Genomic DNA, 16,014 nt, shown 5'->3' with positions numbered 1-16,014 from the left:
AGAGCGGCGTTCATCGCAAAGCGCGGCCCGCCCCGCACCGTGCCCGCACCGCATTGTCTCCGCACGCAGCGCCCGCCGCCCCCCTCACGCGCCCGCGCCCCGCGCTCCCCCCTCAGCCCCGCGCCGGCGGGCGGGGAGATAACGGCGGGGAGTCCTTCCCGGGAGCCTTTCCCGCAGGGACCGCCCCGCTCCGCCGGCGGCGGGGAACCCTCCCCGCAGCGCCCGCCCCGCCCCGCCCCGCTCCGCTCCGCCGGTGCCGGCCCGCCCGGAGGAGCAGGAGGGGCCGGAGGCGCGGCCCGGCGGGCGGGGGGCGGAGGGGGCGGGCGCCGCGCTCCCCCCGCGGTGACAGTTTCTAGAAGCTCGTCCCGGCGTCCTTTGCGGCCCCAACATGGAGGAGCTGACGGTGGAAGTGCGCGGCTCCAACGGGGCCTTCTACAAGGTACCGGCGGCGGGGGCGGCGCGGGCGGCTCCGCGCCCGGCGGGGCCGGGGCCGAAGGGCGGCGGGGGAGGGGACGGTGAGCGGGGAAGGTGCGGGGGGTGCGGGGCCGGGGGCGCGGGGATGGAGCGGAGCGGGGCGGCGGCGGCGGGGGGGCGGCGGTGACGAGGCTGGTGTGGGCTGCGCGCAGGGAGGTTCGTGTGTGGGGAAGGCAGAGCGCTGGCGGGGCCGGGGGGAGCAGATGCGCGGCGCGGGGATTCCCTGAGCCTTCCTTTCGGGAAGGGTGGGTGGGCGTGTGGGGGCTTTGGTGTTGGAAGATGCAAGGGCTTTTGGGTGGGATGGGGTGAACCGGGGCTATAATAATGATTTTTAAAGATCTTAAATATTTTTTGTAAAGATTTCGAGTTTATTTATGCCTTCAGAAATCTTCCTTCACCATCACCCTCCCTGGAATGTCAGGATGGTACAGGATCAATGCAGAATACTCTCAGCTGTTGCCTGTCAGTCATTTTCCCCTAAGCCTGGCTTCAGATGTTTAAGAATCCCAGCTCTTTTTATGGCAGTAGGCTCCTGTCTTCCTCTCCAGAAGGGCTGATTCCAGCCAGTATTGTGAGCACGCAGCGTGGCTGTGTTCTGGGAGGATTTAATCTCGGGACTCTCTTTAGCTATTGTGTCTAACCACATGCACGGTGTGGCATTGCACAGGCAATACTGCTCTTGGTGTGGGGCTGGCCCTTTCCATTCCCCCTCCCCCCTTCAGAATTTCCTGAGTGCAGCTGTGGATTTGGCTTGGGAATCATGTGGTGACTGTACAGTATGTAGAGGCAGTTGGGTGTAAGGGATTGTAACCAGCTGACTTCAGGAGTTAGTTCTTTCAACTGGCCAAGACAAATGGGAGATACCCTTATGAGGAAAGAATGCTGTGGGATAAACTGCATCCCTAGTAGGGAATCCTCTGAAATTTTTACCAAAAGGGGTAGATAATACATTTTAGACAGTGGATAATTTCTTTGTTGAACCTGAAGTATCACACAGAAGCCCACATCAGAATCATTTGCGTCTAGAACAGGATGCTCCTAAATAGAATTGATTTTTTTTTTTTCCCCTGAGCATTAAGAAGCCCAGAATTTGGAAACACTTTTCTTAGCTTTCCATTTTGTACCTTGTGATCTTGGACAACTTTCCAAATGATGAATCAGTTGCTCTTCTGATTAAGGGGAATGTCAGACACATGGGAGTATGAGGTGTGCTGAATTTTTGGACTGAAGGGATCTGTGTGTGCAGAATTTCCTACAATAAGCCTGGTCTGAAATCTGCAAGGATGGCATCTCCTCCTAAATCAGTGAGAATTATCAGCCTTGGATTAGCATCATCATGTGTTTTAGCCCTGTGAACGGTGACTTTAAAAAGCAGAAGTTTTAATTAAAAATGGCATAATGGCTTTGAGATCAATGAAGTGGGGATTAAGTCCAGTGATGAAGATGGTGGATGAAGGCAAGTTAGAATGATTGGATGCACAATGATCCAAGCCCCAGCTCAGAGTAATCTACTGTTAATATGGAGGGGAGAAAAAACTCACAACCCCCATAAAAAAAGACCCAAACCAAGTCATTCAAACAAACACAACTTCAAAGATTATTCTTGTGAGCTAAATGCTCAAGACCAGAAGTGTGTGTGTCAGTGACTCCATTTTGTGAGTCTTACTCTTGAGGAAGGCAGAGGTTTTGCATTTATTTTGGAACTAGGTAACACTCCCAGGTCACTTGCTGTTTAAAGTGACCTAAAGCAAAGAGGTGTGTCAGTCTCTTTTAGGAAGTGTCCTATTTTGGGCACCAGTAGCATTGATCATTGCAAGATAATGACAAGAGGCTCATCTTTTCTAAGCTGCGTGACACTCCATGGAAGGTGGCAAAAGTTTTCTGAAGAGAAAAATCAGAATTTCTTAGATGGAATAAGATTTGAGGTTTGTCTCTAGAACAGTCTGAATTTGGATTAATTAGCACAGTGTAACCACAGGTAAATGAGATCAGAAAGATCCTGCTGTGTCAACAGAGAGAAAAACCAAAATAATTATGTAAACAATAACATGAGAGATTTTATTTTAAGGAGTTGTTACTATGATCTGCAATTTAGCTGCAATAGAACAAATGTAGTGGCTAAATCTGTTGGAGCATTCTAGTGGGTTTTCAGCACTTACTAGAGGTATGACCATGGTAAATGGTACTCTTTATTATAAAGGTTCTTTAGTTCCTCTAATAATTGCTCGTCAGTTTTAACAGGAAATTCTTCCTCAGTGCAGGAAGACCATGCATGATATGTATACACTATGGTTACAATAAATTAGTATGGAAGATTAATATTCTCTATTAAAATTTATGCATTGTGAAAAGCATTTTGAGTTTTCATGTAGCAGTGAGCAGTTATAGTAAATCCCAAGGTAATTAAAAAAATTATAACAGCATATTATAATCTAATTTTAGACTTGTGTACTTAAGTCACCAAACTAATTTGTGGTTTCTTTTTTTTTTTTCCCAATTGATTTGAAGAAGTAATATAATCTGGAGAACAGGATAGCATTTACTGTATCTTTTATGCCAGGTTCTCAACCATTACACAGCAGAGCCAGTGTTTGGCCACTTCCTGCAGCTTAGAAGACTTTGCATTTATCGTAATTTTGAGCACCCCTTGTCTTTGGAGAACAGATGGCACTGATGGGACTTGAAATGGTTGTGGGCTTCTGAAAAATGGGGGGGTTTGTGCTGTGGAACAGGGGAGAACAGACAGGGTTGCTGAAGACTACTGGTTATGGGTTTGCGTGTATTAAATGTGCTATGAGGGCTTCCTGAGGGTAGAAAAGTTAATGCTTTGTAGGTGAAGACTAGGTGGCAGGAAAGTTTTTGTCTTTGGGACATTACAATAGACTTTTTATGTTTGGAACGGTCAAAAATACCTGGATTTCTTTGGCTTCTGAATGTGTTGAAGAGAGTGAAAGTCGTGTGCTTCCAGTCTTGTCTTGGCCTGCCTGCAGTGTTTTCAGGATGATGGTTCACTGTCATTAGAAGATGAAGTAATTGACAGAGCCACAGATGGCTGAGGCTGGCAGAGACTCTGGGAGTTACCTGGTCCACACCTCTACTCGTGTGGGGCTACCTGGAGCCGGTTGCCCATGTCCAGATGGCTTTTGAGTATCTCTGAGGATGGAAACTCTACAGCCTCCCAAACAACCTGTGCTTCTGCTTAGTCACTCTCACAGTAGAAAAAAAGTTTCCTGACATTCATAGAGAAATTCCCATATTCCCATTTGTGCCATTTCCTCTGGACTTGCCAGTTGTGGAGGGTCTTGGAAGGGCAAGACCAAACCTTCAGTTTTACTCGGTATCTCCATCAGCTCACCTGTATGTGCTCACTTGTATGCAGATTAAGAGCCCTGCTGATACACATAATTCATGATTGCCCATGTCAGCTTCCCTGAAATAGGTTGGGCCTTACAGTAAGACCAAGGTACCTAAATTGAACATCAGATCAGGTCCTCTGAGCCTTTCAGTGTCATGTGAACAACTCTGGAAGATCCGTTGAGTTTTTCCTTGTAGGGCCTTAGCTGTGCTGGAAGATGGGCTCTGGTGTGCTGCAGGCCCTTGTGTTCTCTAAGTTCTACAGTAGTAGCTGTTTATGCAAGGCAGAAAACCCCTGTGAATTCAAATGGAGCTCAACCCTTAATTTACAGGTTCTGGAGTGTTTCCTTGTTGGCTTGTTCCCCTTTCGAGAGGTGCAGTTGTTCTCTAACAGGACTAGGCAGAATGCTGGTTGGCATTGGCCTCAAGGCAGACACAAGCCAAAATATTACTAAGGGGAAAAAATGATGAATGACAAGTACACACCATTTCTTCACTTGTAGAGCCAAAGCTTGATGAGCAACTCTGTGGGAGTGAAAGTTTATGCATCAATGAAAATACAATTATTTTTTAAATTTTTCTTAAAATTTTTAATTAGTGGCTTTGCAAACAACTTGAGTTGCTCTGAGTGGTTTTCAGCTTGGTGGTTATTGAAGTAGGAAATTGTCATTTGGAGTGTAGCTTACACACTGTTCATACCCAGTTGCTACACCAGGAAACTGTAACTGGAATGACCTTTGTTTTTTTTTCTTTAAAGATCTTAACTGTGTTATGATTGTCAGCATTTTTTTATTACAGCTAGCCCTACATCTATCTGGGTGGGGAATTTTAGACATTTTAAAATTGTTCCTGATCAGTTGAAAATTGTGTAGTCTTGCAAGAAGAAGCTGTAGTTCTTGCTGTTGGTGAGCTGTTTGCTTGAGCCTTTTAGGCTGATGGCAGGGAGATGCCAGAGGGAGTGGTTATTGATTTTTGAGGTACATGGTCAGTGGAGGGTGTCTTCCAGAAGTTTTGCCCTTTTGGAGAGTGCATATGAAGAAGCCAATGTAAGAAATGAGTATTGAGACAAATTCAGTGCTGAGGCTCTTGCACAACTGTCAGAACAACCCTTGAATTTACATGTAATTGTGATTGTGGATGGAAATAAGCAGTAATGTCATAAATTAAACTGTGCTTGCTAAAACTGATGTGATAGTTCAGGATATTTTTCTTTCCTGATACCTGCTTGTAGTGTTTGTGTTTTGCAGTGAGCCACAGCTGCTTGCTTCTATCAGTTCCTTGTATAAACAGGTGCAGCTAATCACTTATAATGAAAGTAATACCAAGTTCAGTCTTTCTTGTCAAGTGGTTTGTGTATTTACAAGTCTCTTTTGTTTGCTTTATTTTCTTGGTTTTTTTTTTCCTTTGGGGGCTCAGCATGAGAGTCATCCTTTAGCAATAATTATTTCATGTGTTTGTTACACAAAACAGTTGTGCTTCAGTGTTAGTTAGAAATACCAAGGGTTCTTGCATCTGAAAAGGAGTGAAAGGCTTGGTAATTGGATATAGGCTGCTTGACCTTTATGTCAGTGGTTCAGGAGCAGCCCGTGGTACCAGATGCCGAAGTGTTTGCTGTTAGAAGTTGGCTCAGCAGTGGGTAAGGTGATATTAATACAGTTTTAGTGTGCAGGTGTGTGTGACTCAAAGGCCAACACAGAGGCTGTCCCTGGAAACAAAGTTTGCAGCTAAACTAATAGCACCTCATTTTTACATTGGATCACCCTACTTGGAGGTCAGATAAACTTTGAGAAAGTAGGAACTTTGGAGGGAACTGGAGGGAACTTGGATGGCATCTACCTGTTTTACAGATTTTGTGACTTTGCCTGGAATTGGATTTAAAAAAAAAAGTGTGTGTGCATATACACACACAGACATACAGTTCACTGTGAGGGCACTTCAGTAAGTCTTGATCCGTTTATGTTATCAGCAGATCCTAATCCTAAATCCATGAGCAAAACCCAGGTAAAAGGGAATGAGCATGTGTGGGTGTCTGTTATGAAATGAGGAAGTCTCAGCTGCAGTGATTTTGGTGCAGATGGTTGGTTGAGAGTTTCCTGCCCCGTTGTTCACCCTGCACACCCTGTCCAGCCCCAGGTTAGATCCCCTGGCTCTCCCATCCCGTCCCTCTGCAGGTGCTGGTGTTGGGAGCCCGGCTCCTGCCAAGTGAGTGGCAGAGACAGGTCTGAGCGCAGGAGCCTGTGCGGGCAGCAGGACATTAATAGCCTGTAGTACAGTACAGTGTCCCGCTGCTGCTGAGCAGCCAGGGCATACATGGACTGCCCGGGATCCAGGAGTGACTGACACTCGGATCTGCACTGGCTGAATCGGAGCTCTGGCAAGATGAAGTCATGACAATTTTTCTTCCCCTCTTGCCCTCTGCAGATTTGTGTGTGGTATAAAACACACATAAAGGTTATGTGTAAGCTCACTTGCTGATACTGCAATTCCCCACTCTTTTTGATGCCACTCTGTTTATTGATGATGTGTTTGGTGGTCTCCTGTTAGCTCTGCCTGGTCACCCAAGGTACATGCAGTGATATGTTAGGAACACAGAACTCTTCAAACTTAAAAACTGGCATTATCTGTCTTAGGCAACACTGCTAAGTTAAATTTCAGTAACAGAGTACATTGTTCATGAGAGCAAAAGTTAAGGTGATGGATCATTACTTAATTTAGTAGAGAATGTTTTTGACACAGTATCAGGCATGAATAGTGCAAATCTATTTATATAGATTACCTCTCAAATAAAGAACTCCTTCAAAACTCCCTAATTGAAAACCAGGTTATTTAGTTTTCTGGTTTATGTTCATCACCCCTCTTCTGGAGAAATCCTTGTGAATTTATGGGATTTACTATAAAGTCATTTTTGTATTGTGAAATACCAAAATAAGCTAATGCCACAAGTTTTGTTGTAAAACCTTTCTTTTTAAATTTAATTGTCATAGGTCTATGAAGACTTCTTTAAAAACTACACTAAGTCTCATCCTGAGGTGAAATCTTGCTCTGGTTTTATCTGGAAATTGTAAGTGGCAGCTGATACTATGTATAGGCAGGGGTGAATGCCATACCAAAGTTGTACTCAGGAAGTTTTGCTTTTAGAAGATGTTCTAATGGTGCTTTTGACATCCTTCTAAATGGTAATGAAGTAATTTCTTAGAAAACTATTCGAAAGCCATACTGAATTCTCATTATTTCTAGTTTTATTACAGATGGACCATACAGTCCACAATACTTCATAGACTGCTGTACTTCAGTTGCTGTAAATGTGATCTCCTCCCCACATCTGTAGAGAAATTGATAATAGTCAGAAGTAAATGCATACAGTTAGACTCTAATCAGAATTTTTTCAGGCCTCACAATAATAAAATTATTTAATAGTTACATAATTTCATTTGAAACTTTACATATGTGCATTTGTGACCTGAAGTGCATACTTGATAGATATTGTGCTTGATTATACTAGGGAGTGAAAGTTTGGGAATGCCAAGTGAGAAAGCTGTGCAGGTGATTCCAAGGCAGTTGCTGCCTACGTGTCTGCCGGCAGTGAGTCTGCATTACATTCTCCTGTGGGAGGGAAGAGCAGTGTGCACACTTTGAACTGAAAGACTTCCTTTCATGAAGGAGTTACTGAAACCCACATGGTGTTGTAAAATGTACAGACTATTTGTTGGAATTTGTACTTTGGATTTTATTAAAAATTGTTCCTGTGCAGCTGACGTTTGTGCAGTGTCAGCTGTTGGTCTGCTGAGAGCTGTATCTCTGCAGTACTGTTCCACTTCAGCTTTGGCATTCTTCAGTGGACCTTAGCTTGAAGATCGGTTGTGACGATTAAACTGTCTGTACCTTACACAGAAACCCACACTTCACCTGGTAATGGGCTAATGGTCTTAAATCCTCAAAAGTCAGTGCAGTTGGATTCCTTTTTTACACTTCCTTTGTCTTGTTAATGAAACCTATAGTCAGTGGATTCATGACTTTCTTAACTCTACAGAGCATTAAGTTCTGAATGTTAATCAGATGTTTTAGGATACTTCAGTTGGTACCTCTCTTGATTCTGAAGTTGTGCTTTTCAGCAAAGGAAGGAACTGAATTCAGTTCTGCGGAATAAATTTTTAGCTATTATAGGCTTACCTTAGAAACACATTGAGTACTGTGAGAACACAACAGGAATAGAGGACCAGGTTCAGCTATGAAATAAAGCAGCATAATGAGGGAGAGACTAGTACTGAATCACAAACTCTTGGAATGCAGATAAATGGCTGTCTCTAGTAGAAAGTTCATCTCTCTCTGTAAATACTCCTGTCTGTTGATAAGTTGTCATGTAGCAGAACGCTGGACTGCATGAAGTTGGTTCTAAGTGCTGTGACTTCAGTGTTTTCTCCCTGTGTAGAATTTGGATAAATTGTAGTAGAGAAACTCCCTATTCCTGCACTGTATGCCATGTTCATTTGTCCCTGTGCTGGGGTACATTTGAAGGGAACTGCTGGCAGCATAAATTTGGTGGAAGTTCTGCTTTATCTCTGCTGCTGGCTTGCACATGCTTTAGGCAGTAAAATTCTATATGCTCTTTGCATCTTTAAACAGATACAACTTTGTACTCCCATCCAGTTTCTTGAAACTGAAAGTCCCTGATTCTGGGCGTATTTTACTTTCAGCTGTTTCACTTGCTCACCTTTCAAAGGAGGAGATTTGCCTGCCTTCCCTTGCCGTGGCAGGATGGCCTTTGAGAGGGTTTATTTTATTAGGAGCACTCTAGGTGGTTCAACAAGATGATTTCTGGTGACCTGCTTTGTTGAGGGCTACCAGTGTGCTTTCTGCTAGGACCAGTCTTTTGTGTTGCTGACAGATGGGTTTGAGGGAAGCTCAGGGAGCAGAAAAGCAGGTTTTGAGCAAATTCTTTCAGAGCATTGGCCGAGTATAAGCTCAGGTAAAAGGAGATTGGTTTTTATAGGCCCTTTGCAGCCAGCTGTCAGTGTGGGCTCCTTTACTGTCCGTCATTACATGGAGGGATCGACTGTGTCGAAATTTATCTTTCCCTGAGCTGACACATAATACCTCAGTGGTGCTTGCACAGCTGCTATGTTCTTCGTCCTCCTCAGTTGTCAGTTTCTTAAATGGATATAATCCATTCAGCAGATTTCCTGGAACTTCTTTCTCTGAACATAGCTGTGCACTTTTCTTACTCCTTTAAAACCGTAGGGTCCTCCTTGACCACCTCTGCTTGGCCAAACACCAGGCTGGAGCAAAGGCAGGAATAGAGGTTTTATCTTTTAATTTATTTTTTTTCACCATGCCTACCCTCATTAATCAAGAAATGTAGCAGCTTAATTTCTGTATGGATACTTGGGTATAACTCTGTGAGATTGATCTTTGTCTTTAAGTTTTTGGTATAGTGAATGTCCCCTAAATGTAAGCACAAAAAAATCCATGAAATACTGAATTCTCTTTGTTTTCCTGGGAGGTCCTACAGGCTTTTGGCCTCATCCAGTCCCCAGTTTAGTACCTGAAAGATGATACCATAACTGGCTGTGTGGCAGCCTCTACTGCCAAATGTGATTCAAACTGGCTGCCGGACTGTTGGGGGGGGACACAGTTGTTTAGGATTCAGTTTGTGTTGGGAGAGACACCAGTGAAGCACATAGTGCTGTGCAAAGCTATTGGAATAACTCTCCTTGCCTGCATCTCTCTCATTCTGTTCCTGTGAAACACCTGTGGGTAGAGTAAGAAACTCTTGATAGTGAGTTCAGTCGTAAATGAGCTGGGCAGATTTGAGCAGTCATTGGGAGCAGGCCCTGTGCTCTGCACGTCTTGGAATAGCCAGCTAAGAATATCAGCAACCTCCTGCAGAGAGTGGGAGTGTGTTTTGGAGCTTCTGAGATTGGAAACCTCAGTGCTAGTGGCAGTCTTAGCTCAGGTTCAGGCTGTATTGAAATTGCTGCCTTTTTGATTTCACATGCATTCTTGTAACAAAAGTGTTTTTGTTTTAGGGATTTATCAAAGATGTTCATGAGGACTCCCTCACAGTTGCATTTGAAAACAAGTAAGTATTTTATTTTTTAAATAATTATTTGAATATTAGGTTATTTCAGTTTTGTGCTTTTGCTGGTTCTTTTGTTTAATTGTTTGCCTTTAAGAGGAAGCAGATTTCATTAGATACAGTTCTAGAAGTACAGGCTCACTATTCTGTTCAGCTTCCATGAACTGCCTTCTTGAATCTGTGTCAGGCTTCAGTTCATCAGTTACACAGTCCTGTACATTCTTTGGTATCTTTATGATGCCCATAGGTGTGACATCCAGATTTAATTAACGTAGAAATCAGTGGCACAGGCTTGATACTCTTACACAAAAGCAGGGAAAGATGGAAAATACCAAAGTACTCAAATGAGCAATTCTGTGTCTGCTGTCTGGAATGCTGATCAGTATTCTCAACCAGAGAAAAGTAAAAATATCCTGATGGTGATGTTTTCCTTTAACTATTAGGAAGATAAATATACATATATATCCAGTCAAAAGACCTATTGTTATTGAGTGGAAAAGAGTGCAGATCTGTTAGCAAATCTGAAAAGAATTCTCCATGAGGTCCATTTAATTTAGTATATAAACACGGCTGGGAACTTGTAGTGGCAAGCCAAGGACAATCCATGGGCTCGTAAAGTACAAATGAGTACCTGACTGATAACACTGTGGATTACCTGGGAGATTTCAGTGCTAATTCTAAATACTCTGTGAGCTACATCCTCTTTCCTGTTTCTCTTCCAGTTACTAGGTGGAGATCCTATAAAATGTGTCACCTTTGATGTGAAAATTGTTATAACCTTTGCCAGCTCTAACCTGTAGATTAGTCTTTGAGCCTTTCTTGAAGAAAGATTGCTGGGTAATAAAGGTAATGCTAGGGAGTGTGCAAGTGTGTCTTCATAAAGAGTATTTATAATCCTGCTGATGTAATCCCAGGTGTGTGTGTGTACATATATACACGTGTGTAAAAAGAAATCCTTAGAGGGAACATAAGTAATCCTGGGTTTACCCTGCAAAACCCAGTGTTTGTTTCTTTCTAACCTATGCTTTCTAGTCCTTCATTTATGAAGACAGTTAGAAGATGAGGTGGCAACCATAATTTACAGTAACACTGAGGTGGTTATGGAACCTGTTACTGTCTCCTAGGTTTTCATATCCTCACCCCAAAACCCAACAAACAAACAAAAAAAAATTTTAATCCTTCATTCTATCCATGGTCTAAGAGCAAGTAACAAATCATGAGTTTCATCTTCAACATCTATATTACTTTCTAAAGAAAAGTAATTACTTCTCTTTGCATTTAAAATATGTACTTTGATGTCAGAAACCAAGTAAGCTAAAGGAAGTGCCAGGGGCTCGCAGCAGGAGTTGGATTGTTGGCACATCATTTCTGGTGTTTAGTATCCGTATCATCCATGTGTTCTACAGAAAGTCTGGCAGCAGCGGACATGTTTCAAAGAGGATGGGCTGCAGCATATGTAGAGTGTTCTGTTGACTAAAAATAGATCTGATCAGGAAGTGTGTACACAGTCAAATTGTTCTGTGACGTAAATCTGATCAATTCTTATGCTTTTTATGGAGTTAAATTCGTGAGGGCTTTAGTGGAACCGAAATTGGCAGGAGTGTCCTGTGCTGAGAGCATCAGTGTTGTGATAGTGATAATCACTAACAAATACACACATCTACCCCACAATAGGCAGTCTAAACTGTCACTTTGCATTTTCTGCTATTGTTAGCCAATCTTTATCTACAGCTATTGTAAGGTTCCCAAAGCTGAGTGTACCAGCACAGACTGATGATTTTGTGGCCATAGCAACACTCAGTCTCTGCAGGTAGCCTTAATTCTTTTAAGAGACATTTTCTGAGGGTAAGGAGGCAAGGAACAAATGCAGAAACTTCAGGACTTGGAAACTTTTATTACTGTTAGATGGAAAATTGGATCTTGAGTTTGATGGGTCTACAGTTTTGTAGAGGTTCAGTGGAGTTTGGAGCAGCTGTATTGCAGGAGAGGCTTCTGTGTTACAAGCAAGAACCTCTTTTTTTTGTGATTTGTGCCCTGTAGCTTAGGCATCAGTTCTGTCAGATTGTCTCAGTAGGTAGTTTGTATCCTGTCACAAGTCATTTCTTAAAACACCTTGGTTTGCATTTCACCAGTGAGGTGCTCCAATTCTGGACTTAGAAAGTTTTGCCACCAAAACTTGGACTCATATTCTGAGAGCTGAGCCTTCTGTGTGCTTTCCACTGTGCGTTTCCTCCACTGGCAGGGAGGGGAAGGAAAAACCCAAACCATGAGATTAGTAACTGTTATGTTTGCAACAATGACAGTTTAATTGCAACTAAATTTTTCTGCCAACCCCCTTCACGATTTCTCAGAAACAGAATGTGATTTAATTAAAATTTTGTGGCCGAAATACCTTCCAAACTAAACGAAAACTATCCATGTCCTAGAATCCTCAAGGCTGGAAAGGCTGACATTTAATCCTCTGAGATCAAGTCCAGCTGTTAGCCCTGCACCACGGTGTTCACCACTATGGTAGTGCCGCATCCATGTGTCCTTGGAACACCTCTGGGAATGGAGATTCCACCACCTCCCTGGGCAGCCCATGCTAATGTCTGACCACCCTTTTAGTGAAGGAAGTTTTCCTTCTATCAGTCTAAACCTCCCTGGCGCAGCTTGACACAGTTTCTTCTCCTGTCCTTCTGAGCCTCCTTGTCTCCAGGCTGAGCCCCCCTGCCCAGCTTCCTCAGCTGCTCCTCAGCAGATCCACGCTCCAGACTCTTCACCTGCTTCCTTGTCCTTCTCTGGACATGTTCCAGCACCTCAGTAATAATCTTCATGCATTTTTGTTGTTTTTCAAACTATAATTAAAAGAAAAAGTTTATTATAATAATATCTAGATTAAAACTATATGATACATAACATCTTTATTAAGTGAGGTACTTGAGTGTAAGCTGTGGTTTCAGAGCAAACATGTAAATGTATCCATCTTCTCACCTGGGAAGTTGCAGAAGTGCCCTTTGCTCCTTATGCTCAGCCTTTTTCTACTAATGCAAGCTGCTCTGTCTGCAGGATATTAAAAGTCAGCAAAGCAAATGACTTGCAGTAATCCTTACTGTTACAAGGTGGTTGGTTCTGATTCTGTAGGTGTGTAATGTGAATCAGATGGGCAGAAGGGATGGATGTTGCAGTGCTTTGCCAGATACCATTAAAAGTCCCTCAGATATTCTAAATTAATACAGGTTTTTTGAAGGGTCTTTCCCCTGGTTTTATTTCAGCCTTTGTAGAGTCTTTGGTTGCATTTCTGACTAAGAGTGGGGAACAGCTGATGGCATTCTTTGACATTCACAGAGTAGAAGGAGAGAGAATTTCAGGAGGACACAGTGGGTTTGATTGCTCCAGTAGTCTTCATAAAATGCACTGGAAACATACAAATAAAATACTTTTGTACAGCCAACTGTAGTAAAACAAATAGACTTGCTGTATAAGGAAGTAAACCTTTATTTTGTATGCCTAGAAATAGTTGGTATTGGGAAGCAGATCTAAAGATACATTTTGATCTGAATCTGTTACTGGGGAACATCAGAAAGTTTGCAAGTGGAAAGTTCTGTTAAAGATTGGAGTCAGACTTTCCTGAAATTCATAAAACTTTGGTGGTAAGCAGTTGAAGTGTTGCATGAGGTGGAAAAATGGATGAACCCCACAGTGGACTGCAAAGCTGAACTTAAATCTATGTAAGGGCTCTATGACTTGAGCAGTAGAAGTGTTAACTACATCATACAATACCTTTCACTGGGGTTTTATAAAAGCCATTAGTTAATTTTTTCAGTTAATTTAAAAATTTTGTTGTTAAATATCTTCCTAGATACTACTTTTGCCTTGCCATGATTATGTTGTTCCTCTGTTTACAAGATTTGCTTTCTACCAATAAGAAAACAGACCTCATTATATGGAAAGAATTTTAATGAAACAGAATTCTAAATTAAAGAAAACAATAGGAAAATTTGAGAATTAATGTGTAATGCTTCTTCAACTTCCAGTTGGCAACCAGAGCGCCAGGTGCCCTTCAATGAAGTCAGATTACCACCACCCCCTGATATCAAGAAAGAAATTGGTGAAGGAGATGAGGTGGAGGTGAGTGAATGCTCAAGAGCTGTGCTGGTCTGTCCGTTCCAGGCAGTGGTGAGGGGTGTAAGGGCATTACCAAGGTGAAAGTTTAAAATGGAGCATGTCTCTACACTTGGGTTATTAGAATCTCAGTGAAGCTGTGACATTTCAGTTTTCCAACAAAACTGCCAGTGGAAATTTTTTCAAAATCTAAGACTAAAAATAGCTGAAAAGCTTTTAATTCAGACAAAAAATGTAGGCAGTTTTCTTTTCTGACCTGGAATGGAAAGTGTTGGAAATCATTGATGTGAAGATGTAATAAAGCTCCTCCAATGGTGTTACAGTGTTCTACAGAGAGAGTGTTAATAGAAGTGATGTATTAAATCTAGAAATCAAAATATGCATGTTCTGTTCCCTGGTCATTCTAGTATCATGAGGGATTCAGTTTAACTTCTGGGGGTTTTCTGTACTTGTCCTTAAAATCAAAGTAATGAGTTTCCTTTCCTGAGGATACCGTCATACTTTTGGGCAACTAATCCAAGAAAAAATGTGGCATAGGTGCTGGGTTTTTCTGTTCCTTTATTTGAAATACATTGCCTTTGTTAGATGTAAAGGGTTATTTTCTGCTTCCTCGCTGCTGTAAAGCTCATTCAGTCTGAATGCAAACGACTTTGGCCTATCAGAAGTGTATGAGGAGCAGATGAAACCTAAGGATGAGAAAACTGGGTTTCAGAAGTCCTCTGTTCTATGGCTGGTCGTGCATTAACTTAGTAGTGTTTTTTAGTATGGGGTATGTAGTCATGTGGTGACTTGGTTCATTTCAGTAGTTCTTGGTTTATCGGGTAAGCCAAGGACAGAACAGAAATCTGAATTGTGGAGTTAGTTCTGTGTGTGGACTTCCAGTTTGAAGACAGTGTTTGAATTCGCTGAGGAATTACCCCCAAAGAAGTGTTTAGCCAAAGTTTTATCTTCTTTAAAAATTTCCTTTGACTTGTCAGTAATTTATACAAAGGAAGTGTGTTCACAGTCCTTGTAGTACAAGAAGGATGGAAGTACTGTTCCATTTTAATGAAAATTAAAGTTGTGTGGTTCTTTCTTCATTATACATGCACATAAGTGAATTATGTTTGTATGTGCTTTCAGTGGTTCTTACTACTTTCATTTCCAGGTTTATTCTAGGGCAAATGACCAAGAACCTTGTGGCTGGTGGCTGGCAAAAGTTCGAATGATGAAAGGAGAGGTAAATTATTTTAAAACTTAACAATTTCATGCTTTCATGTTAAATACAGTAAATAGAAGTTCTTTGTCATTCAAAAGCTCTGAATAAAGTACTACAAATACAAAAACATGACAAAAGAGATAATTTATAAGTTGTGACCATTTTGGAATGACCTTTGCTGCATTGCACAGCAGAGGGTCATGCCCTCAGAGCTGAGCAAATGACTTCCATTATCTGCAGTTTAATTGCTTGAAGGACTGAAGGCATGCACAAGGACAGGATTTCTAACAAACCTGTTTTGTGGATTGAACTCGGTACTGAAAATGAAGTAAAGCACCTGTGGTTAAAAGCTCTTTATCGTCCCTAAATTAGGCCAAGCTGTTGCTGTGGGTGGCTGTGGCTTGGTTTTTGTGTGTGTGTTTTTACTGAGTGTAGTGGAAGGACACTGCTTGGTTTTTTTTTCACATGTGTAAAGTTTTTATTTTACCATAAATAAATGGTTGCTTGTAGCTGCCAATTAACTTGCAGATTCAGACACTTGAGCGTATAGAGGTGTGGCAGTGTTTGACCCAGTCTCATTAAAGCTTTGTTTTGTGAAATGACAGCTAGAGAATTGAACTGCATAGTGGAAAGAGTCCTGTGTTTTGATGTTTCTGCTGTATCAGATTCCTAAAACCAAAGGAAACAGTATTGAGAAAAAATAATTTGAAAGAGATGGGCATGAAAAAAATCAATCCAAGATGCTGTTGTAGGGCACTGAGACTGTGCTGAGAACAATGCTCTGACTTCATTGGGGAAACACAGGGAT

General features: G+C 42.1%; 1 protein-coding gene across 2 annotated transcripts in view; it reads left to right on the top strand.

Annotated features, from left to right (window-relative positions):
• The first annotated feature begins 244 nt into the window (after window positions 1–244).
• FXR1 (FMR1 autosomal homolog 1) overlaps window positions 245–16,014 on the top strand; it is a 31,748-nt gene continuing 15,978 nt past the window's right edge. For both annotated transcript variants that reach the window (XM_038145683.1, XM_038145682.1), the window contains exons 1-4: window positions 245–439; window positions 9,855–9,907; window positions 13,921–14,014; window positions 15,156–15,227. In XM_038145683.1, coding sequence (XP_038001611.1) covers window positions 389–439; window positions 9,855–9,907; window positions 13,921–14,014; window positions 15,156–15,227 — 270 coding nt within the window. In that variant the 5' untranslated portion in view covers window positions 245–388. The remainder of the gene's footprint in view (window positions 440–9,854; window positions 9,908–13,920; window positions 14,015–15,155; window positions 15,228–16,014) is intronic.

This window comes from Motacilla alba, chromosome 9 (genome assembly GCF_015832195.1).
Source record: "Motacilla alba alba isolate MOTALB_02 chromosome 9, Motacilla_alba_V1.0_pri, whole genome shotgun sequence".
In the NCBI taxonomy this organism is placed as follows: domain Eukaryota; kingdom Metazoa; phylum Chordata; class Aves; order Passeriformes; family Motacillidae; genus Motacilla; species Motacilla alba.
This window is presented reverse-complemented; position numbering and strand designations above follow the sequence as displayed.